Here is a 14233-nt window from a genome sequence, read left to right on the forward strand (position 1 = left end):
GAACGTCATCACGGCAGCCAGATTCGACAACTGGGGACATTGCCGCCATCTTCTCCAAGAAGGTAGGTGGCCCTGGGATTCTTGCCCTTTAGATGTTTCGCCAGTCTTTCACCTTTGAGCATTCAATATGGCCTCCTTTTGCGGCTATTGCCATTGTGGTGGCTTTTTCCCTCCCTTGAAATAAACATTAGCTTCTAAAGTGGTCAAATTAGTAATTTCAATAGTCACAGTCACAGGGCATTCTTTGAAAGTGCAGTACCCTTCACACTGAAAAAGGGGCGTTGTTGCCCTGGATGTGTCACATGCCACTGAGTGACCTTTAAAGCCAAAAGAACAGTATCGATACACCTGTTTGATGCCCTCAGCCACGATGTTGGTCCAGTTAAGGCTTGTCAGCCTTTTCCCCTCCCGTTTGAGCATCATCGTTTGCCAGTCAGATCTGTTAATAAATGTTATGTATGTAGCTAAATGTTGTGCTATATAAATAGTGACCACTAGGGCGCATCAGTGTTCTGTAATTGGTTGAGTTCTCGTATGCAATAAACCAGTCTAGAAGAAGTGAGTGAACCAGCAAAAGCGTGTGAGTGTTGCTCTGGTGCGAATATAGAATTGTCTATATAAAGACATTAGGAAGCAACATAACATAAATTGGCGACGAGTTGTGTAGTCCTGAAGACTTTTCACTGCATCGGCGAGTGAACTGCCGATGTTGGTCACGTTTGGACAAAGAAAAGAACAACCACGCTGGAAGCACCTAGCTAGTGAGCTTAGTGTTAGCTGTTAGGAGGTGATGAGTCGGTCTTCTTCCGAAGAGTCTAACGTTACAGTGCAAGCCACCAGAAGCAGACACATCATGGCGGGAATAATTGGACATATGGATCCCTTTGATGAGACCGGTGAGCAGTGGGCAACGTATATTGAACGTTTTGAACATTACATCCTGGCAAATGAGATTAGGGATGCAAAGAAAGTGCCTGTGCTGTTTAGTGTGCTGGGACCGAAAACGTATGGACTACTTCGAAGTTTGGTTGCTCCTAACAAGCCTGGGGAGATGGACTATGACCGTATTGTGAGGGTGTTGCAGGCCCATTTCGCTCCAAAGCCGCTCGTGATTGCGGAGAGATTCCGGTTTCACAAGCGAAATCAGGGGGAAGGGGAAACAGTTGCACAATATGTCGCGGTATTGAAAAGACTTTCGGAACATTGTGAGTTCGGTGCTTACTTGGAAGACGCACTAAGGGACAGATTTGTCTGTGGACTTAAGAGTGAAACTGTACAGAAGCGCCTTTTGACTGAGAAAGATCTCACGTTTCAGAAAGCAGTCGATTATGCTGTATCTGCAGAGACAGCGGCGCGCGACGTGCAGCAGTTAAGTGGCTCGCTCAAAGTGAACGCGGTGTTTTCCCCAAAATGCCGCCGTTGCGGGAAAACTAACCATACTGATGAGGACTGCTGGTACAAAGATCGTGACTGCCACCAGTGTGGGAGGAAAGGCCACACTAAGCTCATGTGTAAGAGCAAAGCCAAAAGCAACCGAGACAGAGAATGGAAACAGAAAGTGGAAAAACCTGAACAGAAAGGTAATGCAATTAAGCGCAGTTTAAAAGATAGAAAGAAGAAAATTTATCACGTTGAGGCAAGAGAAGATCAAAGCGAAAGTGAGGAAAATAAATCTGACACTGACTGTGAGTTGGGACTGTATTCAATGTCACAAAAAGGGAAATATTCACGAATATCAGTGCTGCCTGTAGTAAATGGAAAGAAAATGGAGATGGAATTGGATACAGGGGCTGCTGTGTCTCTGATTCCATGGGAACAGTACAGAAGCATGCTCGGCCAACTGCCACTGCAGCCCACTGATATCATGCTCAAGACATACACTGGAGAGCCTTTGGCACCAGAAGGGGTCATCAAGGTGCAAGTAAAGTTAAACAAGCAATGTGCTGATTTGCCCTTGTATGTAGTTAAAGTTGATGCACCCGCACTGTTTGGTAGAGAGTGGCTGAGAGTTATTAAACTGAACTGGAAAGACTTAAAGACTGTGCATGCAATTGAGCAGAGAGAGAAAGACAACTTGGAGACGGTGTTAAAGAGACACTCAGCTGTTTTCTCTAAAAAGCTAGGCACAATGAAGGGAATTAAGGCCACATTGACTATTAGACCTAACAGTGTACCCAAATTCTGTCCACCACGTAACGTGCCATATGCTCTTCGACCTCGAGTTGAGGCCGAACTAAAACGACTGACTGAGCTTGGGGTGATCTCACCAGTGGAGCATAGTGATTGGGCCACGCCCGTGGTGCCTGTCAGCAAAAAGGATGGCACAGTGAGACTTTGTGGAGATTTCAAGGTCACCCTCAACCCAGCTCTGTGCGTGGATAAGTATCCAATTCCACGTATTGAAGACCTTTTTGCCTCTCTAGCAGGAGGTCAACGCTTCAGTAAGTTAGACTTATCAAATGCCTATCTACAGATGGAGGTAGAAGAGAAGTCTAGGGAGCTGCTGACTATCTCTACACAAAAAGGGCTATTTCGTTTTAACCGCTTACCGTTTGGAGTAGCATCATCGCCCGCTTTATTTCAGAAGGCTATGGACCAAGTGCTTCTCGGACTGCCGTACACGCACTGTTACCTGGACGACATCCTGATCAGTGGTCCTGACGAACAGACTCACCTAAAAACTCTGGATGCAGTCCTGGGCAGGCTAGAGGAACAGGGTCTGCATCTCAAGTCAGAGAAGTGCCTGTTTTTCCAGGAGTCCGTGGAATACTTGGGCCATATCATTGACGCAGCTGGACTCCACAAATCACCAGAGAAGGTACGTGCCATTGTGGAAGCACCTGCACCAGGTGATCTCAGTCAGCTACGTTCGTTCCTAGGGATGCTGAACTATTACGGACGTTTCATTCCCGACTTAGCCACTGTCATGAAACCACTGAATGAACTGTTAAATAAAGGGAAGAAATGGCAGTGGACGTCAGCCTGTGAGTCAGCATTCCAGACATCTAAAGCACTACTTGTATCACAGGAGGTATTGACCCACTACAATCCTAAGCTGCCGCTCCGCCTCGCGTGTGATGCTTCGCCTTATGGGGTCGGAGCTGTGCTCTCGCACGTCATGCCTGATGGTGAGGAAAGACCAATAGCCTATGCATCTCGAACGCTCAGCAAGGCGGAACAAAACTACGCCCAGATCGAGAAGGAGGCGCTAGCGATAGTCTTTGGAGTACGCAAGTTCCACCAGTACCTCTATGGTAACAAGTTCACCCTACTCACTGACCATCGCCCGCTGACCTCCATCCTGAGTCCATTGAAAAGTACACCGTCAATGGCTGCCGCCCGAATGCAGCGCTGGGCGCTCCTCCTGTCAGCGCATGATTATACCATTCAATACCGGAAAGGTACATTACATGCAAATGCCGATGGACTGTCACGGTTACCACTCTCCTACACTCATAAAGAGAAGCGGGGCGCAGTAGAGGTATTCTACACATCTCAGTTGGACACACTACCAGTCAGTAGTACCGAGATCAGATGTGACACCTTGTCTGACCCCACCTTGTCTCGTGTCTTAGAAATGGTCTCAACTGGTCGTTTTCCAGCTGCAAAGGGAGCAGGTGAAGAGATGTCGCCCTATCTGTTGCGCCGTCATGATCTCACAATACAACAGGGATGCCTTATGTGGGGTGTGAGAGTGGTCGTGCCACCTAAACTGCACCCCCGGGTTCTGGAAGAGCTACACTTAGCACATCCAGGTGTAGTGAGGATGAAGAGCTTGGCACGCAGTTATGTTTGGTGGCCTGGCATAGACTCTCAAATTGAGCTCAAGGCCAAATCTTGCCACTCCTGTCAGAGCGTACAAAAAGAGCCTGGGCTAGCACCTCTACACCCTTGGATGTGGCCCTCCAGTCCTTGGGAAAGGATACATGTGGACTTTGCAGGTCCATTTGAAGGACATATGTACTTGGTCGCTGTGGATGCACATTCTAAGTGGCCTGAGGTGCACATCATGGACAGCACCACTGCCAGCATGACCATTCAAGTGCTCAGGGGCCTTTTTAGTCGCTATGGCATTCCACACATTCTTGTGAGTGACAACGGACCACAGTTCTGTGCTGAAGAATTCAGTGTGTTCCTGAAGTCCAATGGAGTCAAGCACATCCGCTCAGCGCCATACCATCCTGCCACCAATGGCTTGGCCGAACGCTTTGTGCAGACGTTCAAACATGCCTTAAAAGCATCCAAAGGCATAACACGTGTGCGTCAGCGACTTGATGCGTTTCTACTGACTTACCGAAACACCCCTCACGCAACAACGAAAGAAACGCCGGCTATGTTGTTCCTCGGGCGCAGGCTGCGTTCTCGACTGGATTTCCTGAAACCCAGTGTTGCTGGAGCAGTTCACAGGTCACAGGATGCCCAACAACAACGCCGCCAACGTCACTCTAGGGCCAGACAGTTTGATGTTGGGGAGCCAGTCCTTGTGCGTGATTATAGGAAAGGGGAGGAAAAGTGGGCACAAGGTGTTGTTATAGAAAAGACAGGACCGGTGTCGTACAAGGTAAATGTGGGATCACCAGGGGTATGGAAACGTCATGTGGACCAGATGCTGACACGCCCGGAGCCCGAGCCTCAGCAGACTGCGGGGAACCTTCCTGTAATCCCACAGGTGTTACTACCCCAGAGTGATAGTTGTACCACAATGCACCCTTATACACCTCCACCAGAAAAGAATGATGATCAAGTTCCTGAGATCATCGAACCATCAAATACACACCATTCCCCTGAACCACCACCTACGGGACATACGCAGGTAACAGAGACTGTGAAACGCTATCCTGTGAGGATCACAAAACCACCAGTACGTTACCGTGATGAGTGAACAGTGATTAGCTCACAGAAGTTTGTAGTACAGTTTGAGTTTTGGGACATATTGTTTTCAACATAGTTATACCGAAAGTAAGATAACTCCTCATTGTTATTTTGTTGTACAAAGAAAAAGAAAACTGTACAAATGTACTTTTTATGTTGTGCACGGAAAAGTGTATCATTTAGGTTGTGTTAAAGAAAATATATTTTGTGTTAAGGGACAACCTATCTTAGTGGGGAGGAAATGTTATGTATGTAGCTAAATGTTGTGCTATATAAATAGTGACCACTAGGGCGCATCAGTGTTCTGTAATTGGTTGAGTTCTCGTATGCAATAAACCAGTCTAGAAGAAGTGAGTGAACCAGCAAAAGCGTGTGAGTGTTGCTCTGGTGCGAATATAGAATTGTCTATATAAAGACATTAGGAAGCAACATAACAATAAAGAAGCAACATTTTCCTTGTGGGACATCACATGAGAAACCGGCCTCTTTCCTATCGTCTTCACTGTCTGAGGTGTCATTGCTGGTCTCACTTATCAGAAGATGCAGTTGCAGTATGTTCGTCAGAGTCATTGTCCTCTTCCTGAAATGGCACATAAGAATGCAACAGTGAAATGTTTCACTTAAGCAAATAATCTAATTGCCAGAAATTAAGGCATACCACATCATAATCTATGTCATTGTCACTGTCATTGTCTTCCTTCTTCACATCGGCTTGTGTGTCATTGTCAGTGTCATTCTTTTCCTTGTTCACATTATCCAGAGGTGGAAAGTAACGAAATACATTTACTCACGTTACTGTATTGAGTAGTTTTTCTGTGTATTTTGTATTTTTTAAGTAGTTTATAAAATAGGTATTTTAAATTTTACTTGATTACATTTTGAGCGAAGTATTGTACTTCGCTACATCAAAAATCCCATCCGTTACTTGAGTAAACAAAAAAAGTTAAGACTAACGAAAACAGAAAGGGAGAGAAAAGTAATCCCGCCCTAAACCACTAGCCTAGTGATAATGATCAGCATGTAGCCTACAACAGGACATGAATCAAGCTGGCGCCATGCAGTCTTTCTGAAAGTGATGGGAGATGGAGCTGGATCACAAAATGCATCAGATTACATGTGTAGCCTAACCTATGAAAGTGTATTTTCCGCTATTTCAATGGGTTGTCTCAGTTCGTTTTAGCACTAATGATAGCGGAGATATTCAAGCAAACACCATGGGATTTCGTGTTTTGACGTTTGTGCTCACCTTTCTTTGGAAAGAAGTTTATTAGCAGTTGTTTCCCCTCATTTTGATGTCTCTCTTTTTAATAACCTGACTTGGCTTTCTTGGAGAAAGACATTGCACCAGCAGCACAACAATTAGCGGTCCACTACTAGCAATGCTCAACTAAATAAACAAAAGATAGACTACCTTATGAATCGTGAAGGCGGACTAAACCATTTAGCTCTTTAGCAAGGGAGAGTGAGAGTGACCTTAGACAGTTTTCACTGTTTTGTATACAAAATCCAGTCAGTCAAACTTTAAATTTCGTCTGACATTCATTTTGACATTTAATTTGGAAGTTAAAATATTCAGGTAAAATAAATATATGGTGGACATATAGTCATATATATTTTCAGTAATTAACTTAAACTTCCAGTGAGTCTATTCGAAATTTTCACCACACATTATATTAACACACATATAAAAAATCCAAAACATAAGAGTTATGTGTATTAAATTGGAATGACACAGGAAAAAAGTATTGAACGTGCCTACTGAAATTTCTTCAATACTTTGTGGAAAAGCCTTTAGACAGCTTCAAGACATTTCCTGTATGACAAAAGGTATTAGTCACAGTATCAGGTGTGATTTTGGTCCATTGTTCTAAACAGATTCCAGGGGTCCCTCTTGTGAATCCTGATCTTTAGTTACTTCCAGAACTGTTTAATTGAATTTAATTGAATTGGCTGCCTTCAAGTCTTTCTGGAGCTTTCTCCGAGTGGTCCTTGGCTCTTGGAATTGACTATCCTTCTGACTCCCTGGTCAGAAATATTGCGTGGCCGGTTGATGATGCAGTGATGTTTCTTCCACTTGCAGATAATGGCTCCCATGCTGCTTACTGAAGATTCTGAAGTTTTGAAATGCATCTGTAACCAGTTTCATTGATATGTTTTGCAACAATAAGGTTGCAAAGGTCTTGGGAGAGCTTTTTGCTTTTATCCATCATGAAATGTTTCTTGTGTGACACCTTGGTAATGAAAAACCTTTTTATAGCCCATCAATATGTAGGCTACTAACCAAGCTTATATTAATTTGCACAGATAGAAAGGATAACTACTCTCTAACTACTTACAGATTCCAGCTCGTTCCTTCCATTTCCTTGCCTTAGTGCTTTTTCTTAGCTTGTTCAATACTTTTTCCCTGTGTTATTCCACTTCATTACACATGACTACTTATGGAGTTGTTTGGATTTTTTATGTGTGGATTACCTGAGTTATTAATGCCTGGTGAAAATGTTGTACCCCCTGTATTCCACTTTTCAAGGGCCCTCTCCTCCATTGGGGCCCTATACTTCCCACTCTCCCCCCTAGTTCGACGCCCTTTAATCTGCTGAACCTTCTGCTCATTTCCAAATATAAAAAAACTCTCTGCAACTCAACATTAGCCTGCCTGCCTCAGCTGCCTGTGAGGGGCTTTTCAGTTTTTCAGTGCTGGATTACTGTTCATTGCAACACGACGCAAGGATGAGTGCAACTAACTTTGAAAATCAACTACTGCTCAAACTTAAAGGAGAACTCCGGTGATTTTTCACATAGATCTCCATTTCTCAACGTCACCGAGTACTGTCGGTATGAACAAAACTGAAACAATCGGTTTTACCTAGCTCGAGTTGCTGCAGCTACAGCGCTACACACTAGGAGCATGAACATGGCTGCCTTAGCTGCTGGCTGCAGCAACTCGAGCTAGGAACAAAGTCCTTTTCAGGCAAGTACCTCCACTCCACTCGGCGGCCATATTGCAAAACTTTTTGGGCACTTATCGTGCATCTATTTCGGCAGAAATGCGTGTGCGTAAGGCTTCACGACACCAATCTTGCTCCAGCAGCGAGATCACAACAGATGATTGGCACGATGGCACTCAATGTATTTTACAACACACCACATGATTGGCTCAATGTATTCACATGTCAACGTTTTGCTGCGGAAGGGTTGTGATATTTTGTATACAACTGACTAACCCCATGCATTACTATGGAGTATTTTTTGAGTGCTGTATCTCCTCATTAGAAAGTCTCTGGTAAAACTGGTTGTTCTGGTACCCCTCCCCCCCCCCCCCATAAAAAAAGTAACTAAGTAACTTTTACTTAAAGTACATTTTAAATGAACTACTTTTTACTTTTACTTAAGTACATTTTCAGATCGGTATTTTAACTTGTACTTGAGTAATATTTCATCAAGGTATTGGTACTTTTACTTGAGTACAATATTTTCGTACTTTTTCCACCTCTGACATTATCAACAGCTTCTGTGTCATGTCGGAAAACAAGTGGAACAAATGTATTGCTAAGCTACTCATTACATAGACAGGCAAACTGTATCCTCCTGACTACCAAGAAAAAAAACATCTCCAAATTCTTTTTTTTCTTAACTTCCCCAATAGTTTGGAAGACAATGAGCATACTGAAAACTTTTTTTTTTAATGTTTTTATTTAAGAAATATCAAGTGTCCATTACAGTGGACTTCAGAACACCGTACACATAAAACTGAATCATATAATAAGTACATTTAACTCAATAAGTAAATCCCAAAATACCTATGTAAACATAAGAATTATGACTGAAACTAATGAAAACTGAACTTATCTCTACATCACTTTTTCCAGTGCATGTATGTTGGATGTTGTATACGTTTATGGAGTATGATATTTCAAAAAGCAGTTCCCCTTCTTTGAAACACAGAGGAAGACCTTGCACTTCGTACACATCACATATGTTTTGCTGTTGCAACCAGATCTGCGACATCTTGACGCATGTGTTTCATCTACCATCTCAGCCCCATAGTGTCTCAGAGCTTCATTTGGCAGAGGTTTCCACTTCTGACGTGGGGGAGTGTAGTCTTCATCACCATCATCACTCTCACTGGAGATTCCTACTTGGCCCCGAGTAATCATCTGCTCAGCAAGGAGCATTTTGAATTCAAGGAACTTCAGTGGTTTCTTTCCTAGAAACTGGCAGTCAGTCTTATACTGAAGCCATGCATTGGTGATTGCCAAATTAAAAAAGTGGAACATAGCACGCACTGTCCACTTCCGAGTACGGCTGGCCATCCTGTAGAAACTGAGCATCCTGTCGGCCATGTCAACGCCGCCCATGTTGTTGTTGTACTCAGCAATGGCCGCTGGTCTGGACACCTGGACATACCTTTTCTCTTTCTTCGACCATCTACGCGTGTCCTGAGGTTCAATGCCATAGGCAGTGGATGCCATGGCTACTGGTTTGTTGTCAAGCCACTTAACAACAGCGAGTTCAGGACTTCGTCTGACCACCATCTCAGATGCCCCTCTTTCTCTCTTTTTGATGGCCGGATCCCCTATAATGTTGCATTCCTTTGGAATTCTGTTCTTCGTGAGAGTTCCAGTACCTGCTAACCCTTTCTCCATCAGGGTGTCCAGGAGGTGGACAGTTGTAAAGAACCTGTCAAAGAACAGTTGGGTTCCTATGGGAACGGTATCAGCCAAATGAAGGACAGCTTGTTATCCAATGCCCCGTCCCTCTGTGACTCTGAAGGTGGTCTTGCCTTGGTACACCACAAAATCCAAGACGATACCACCTGGGTATCTGAGTTGACATCAACCATTTTCATTAAAATTCTTTCTGCCTCTGACAATGAATCCTTTCCTTCTCATTTTAAAAAAATAGAGAACAAAATGGAGGTAGTAACTACAAATGTCCACTGCGGAGGACAATTGTTTAACACTCTCCTATGATGGTAAAACATTGTTACATTACTTCAGAAAAAGTGTTTCTAAGAGATTCATAGAAAAAACAACAACAACATTTTAAATGTTAAATGCTCAACTAACTTGATTAAGCACTTACTTTTCTTCTTTCCATAAAATGTCCTTGTGGTGATGGCCGCCATTTTCTTTGAAGAGGAAGTTCCCAAAACCCCACCCCCATACATGTGATACCATTTAAAAGCCCTAAATGTCCTCTTTAGAGAACAAAGGGAATTAGCTCAGTAGAATGTATGGTGTGGGAGATATTCCGGTTTATAAAGGTCCTCTAGAGAGGACAAAATTGAACTGCTGGTAGTCAGGAGGGTATACAAGGTGAAACTTGCCGCTGCCTTACTGTGTCATACTGTAGACATTGGCGGTGAGACTTATCTCGCATGTATTAACGTATTATCTGTTTACGCTGTTTCGTTGTGTTCTCTTTGGTCATTGTAAGGGCCATCTATAGTTAGGGCTATGCTGTATCGTTTTCAAGACAGTGGATGCCCATATCTGCGAAAGTATGATGTGATCATACTTGCTATGTTATGTCATGATTGTTACATTTATGTCACTTGAAGCATGATGGTAGAAATATCTATTCAAAAGCACAATTGATCTGTGCATGCTATGATCAACTTTTGATTCTTTGTTATGGAAACCAAGTTAATTATTTGGCCTATAACATTCGAATTTCAGCTCAAACTTGGATACTATGTAGAGATTTGCTGCAATTTCAAAACTGTACAGAAGAATGCTTCATATCGTCGTGTCCGGTAAAGTCTGCTGGTTAATCTGATGGTTTGCCCTGTGTTGTAAAGCGTTTGTGATAGGCTACCAACGAGTACCAATGGGTGGAGATTACATTACATTACATTACATTACATTACATTTGGCTGACGCTTTTTAGCCAAAGCGACTAACAACATAGTAAACAGTTTAAGTTTTAGAGCAGTTCTCAACAATTTTAGGACAATTTAAAAACATTAGAGTACAGTAAGAATAAGTGCATCAGTGAGTGCTGTTTTTAACAGTTACTTGTCAGTTTGAGACGACTGGTGAGTGCTAGGATCAGTAAGACTTGTTGTAAGTGCTATGAGAGGAGATGTTCTCTAAAGAGCTGGGTCTTCAGGAGTTTTCTGAAAATGGAGAAGGATGTCTCTGCCCTTGTAGGAGCTGGCAGTGTGTTCCACCAACGAGGAACAACAGATGAGAAAAGTTTGGATTGGCTTGAGCGTACCGGTGGTAGAGCTAGACGTCGTTCGTCTGAGGAGCGCAGCGGTCTGGAGGTAGCGTATGTCTGTATGAGGGCATTCAAGTAGGTGGGAGCAGAACCGGAGACTACTTTGTAGGCAAGCGTTAGAGCCTTGAATTTGATGCGGGCCGCCATAGGTAGCCAGTGTAGCTGGATGAGCAGCGGGGTAACGTGCCCTTTTGGGTTGGTTGTAGACCAGGCGCGCCTCCGCGTTCTGGATCATCTGAAGTGGTTTCACTGCGCAGGCTGGGAGACCTGTCAGGAGGGCATTGCAGTAATCGAGTCGTGAGATGACTATTGCCTGAACCAGAAGTTGGGTAGCATCTTGAGTCAAGTAAGTCCTGATTTTCCGTATGTTGTAGAGTGCGAAACGGCATGACCGGGCGACTGAGGCAACATGATCTGAGAAGTTTAGTTGGTTGTCGATAACAACTCCTAGATTTCCTACTCCTAGAAACTCCTAGAAGTTTAGTTGGTTGTCGATAACAACTCCTAGATTTCTAGAACTCCTAGAGATGTTGTATGTCCAACGTTAATTTTCTCGCAAACCGTTTATCACAGCACCAGCCACTAATATCATTGGAAAGCACCGGTTCCGCTCTTTCTTGTGACATCTGTGTGATTTATGTGAGATAAGTACTCCATGAGCAATTCGACAGAGAATAATACATGTGAATTTGGATGCATATTATTACTATATATTTTTAGGGGGGCTTTTGATCATCTTAGGGGTGGCTTCACCCCCCTCCAACAAAAAGAAAAATATATAAAGTACACCAACTGTATGGCAGTTACACCTTGCAAGGGATTATTGCTGTTTTTTTGGTAAGGGCCAATATCAACGCAACCGGGTATGTTCTAGCCTTGCAGGTGCAAGGTTTAGCCCAAACAGGGCAACTATCTATTATCAGGTATCCAGATTCAAACCATCGGACCCCTGAAATGTTATTGTTATTGTGAGAACCATGAGAACGGCATCAATGGCATGAAGTTGGTTCACATTGTGTGAGATTCATGTGAGGTTCATATGAGGTGAGGTTTAGACATATTTTAACAACCATTACTTTATTCTGCACAATGATGTGAATGTAGGTTCTGAACATCCTAACAACCTTACAACACCCTTAGTCTGCCAAGTAGCATGACAGAAAATTACACATTACAACTGTCATTTAGCCTATTACAGTCATGCATGAAAGGATGAGTCGTAATATGGTTTGGCCTGAAGTCATCATGAAGTAGTTGGCTATGTTTATATGATGATGTTGAAACAAGTGAACTGCCACCATTATCACTGTCAGAACCAAAGTCCTTGAGGCACAGGGGAATAGCCTACATTTCAGGGGCCGTATTCACAAAGAATTTTAAGGCTAAAAGTAGCTCCTAAGTGGCGAATTTAGGAACAACTCCTAAAAATAACTCACTAAGACCTATTCACAAACAGCTTTTTGTGGCATTTCACGTTGCATGTTTTGAAATGCGTCGCCTATGCGGCAACAGGAGCTTACAATCGCGGGGGAACAATTTTGCATTCATAAAAGGTATGCAATAACGCCACCAACAACCAAAACTACTCATTGTTAACATGTAAATTAAATGTAACGTTTCATTGTGAATCAAATTAAAATGGTCTCCTCTTTGACAGATTAATTTAATAATGTTGCAAAGATACTGCATCAATCCGTAGGCCTATGTTTCATTAGGCTACTAGGCTATTTGTTTTGCCTTACTCTTTATTCATTTAGGCTAGGCCTTTTTATTCAGTTATTAATCATCTTCCGTCCTTTGCACTACTTGTGTAGCGCACACATTCTCCGACCTGTCACCTGTCAGTCATCATCGGAAGAGAGGTGTTTGGAATCATTCCTGCATTACAATCATCAGCCAATCAAGATGGTCACTTCAGTCAAGCTCGTGCATGAGTAATGACGTCATCCATAGCAACAAAGACTCACTCTTAGTTTAGGAGTTGTCATTTTTCCTTACTAAGAGTAGGTCTGAAAGGTTTTGTGAATAACTTTTAAGAGAAAACTCCTAGCTAAAATCTTTTAGTGCGATTTAGGAGTACTCCTAGTGGTAAGATAAAAGGCTTTGTGAATACGGCCCCAGAATGATTTTGTGTAGGTACACCACCATACAGTTAGAACATAAGTAATGGCATTGAATTAGTAGTTTGAAGGTTGTATTTATAACACCCTATGAATGCATTCATAATATTTTATAAGGTGTCTATACAGCATTGTAATGCTCATTATTACCATCTATATGTATTCATAAGACGTCATAACCAACTTGACCAATGTCATGATGTATTATGACAACTAATTATGAATGATTATAATTTTAATCTGAATAATGCATTATACATATGTCAAGATCTGCCTACTCGTCAGTTTTATGATGCATCTTAACTACTTTGCTCTGCTAAATGCGTATAGTGATGCATAAAGACTTTTGACTTCTACTGTAACTGTAGTCCTATCTATAGCTATAAGTATATGTAATAAAGTTATAATAATATTATAAGTTATACATCTCCCTATAGCACACAATTATAAACAGCTATGCAATATCATAAGTGTTATTTGTCAGTTCTAAGTAAAGTGACAAGAATATGACCCTTTTATTAACAGATATAAGTTCACTGAGTAATTAAAGGGTGAAATGAACTAAGTACTGAGTCTGGCATCATTTCATTGTGCCTCATATTTGTTTATAATAATCTTATATCTATTTATAACAACACCTCATTTGCTCTACTTTACCTAAAGCTGACAAATAACACCTGTGACATTAACATAGTAATTTATAATATTGTGCATATGGGGTAAAGATGCTAGACTCGGTACTTAGTTCATTGCACCCTTTAATTACTCAGTAAACTTATATCTGTTAATAATAGGGTCTTATTCATGTAGAAAGTGTTACCGTAGTTTTTGTGTGTGATCACCCTGCATGTTTGTTTATGTATATTATATGCTGATGACAGGATTTTTACAGGGGAAAAGGCAAAACAAATCTGAATTAATAGCCTACATATCCCCTCAAAAGCTTTGGGAAATATTCCAGAATATGATGTAGTCCATACAGATAGCCTATAAAGGATCCATTATGTCATGAAATATGC

The 14233-nt window shown here is 42.2% G+C and overlaps 1 protein-coding gene across 1 annotated transcript; it reads left to right on the top strand.

Moving 5' to 3' along the window:
- Positions 1–1840: 1840 nt before the first annotated feature.
- On the top strand, positions 1841–4882 carry LOC121720442 (uncharacterized protein K02A2.6-like). Its single transcript, XM_042106531.1, has one exon. It carries the CDS (start codon positions 1865–1867, stop codon positions 4880–4882), a length of 3018 nt encoding a protein of 1005 aa, XP_041962465.1. The 5' UTR covers positions 1841–1864.
- Positions 4883–14233: the final 9351 nt, after the last annotated feature.

This window comes from Alosa sapidissima, chromosome 1 (genome assembly GCF_018492685.1).
Source record: "Alosa sapidissima isolate fAloSap1 chromosome 1, fAloSap1.pri, whole genome shotgun sequence".
Lineage (NCBI taxonomy): Eukaryota > Metazoa > Chordata > Actinopteri > Clupeiformes > Clupeidae > Alosa > Alosa sapidissima.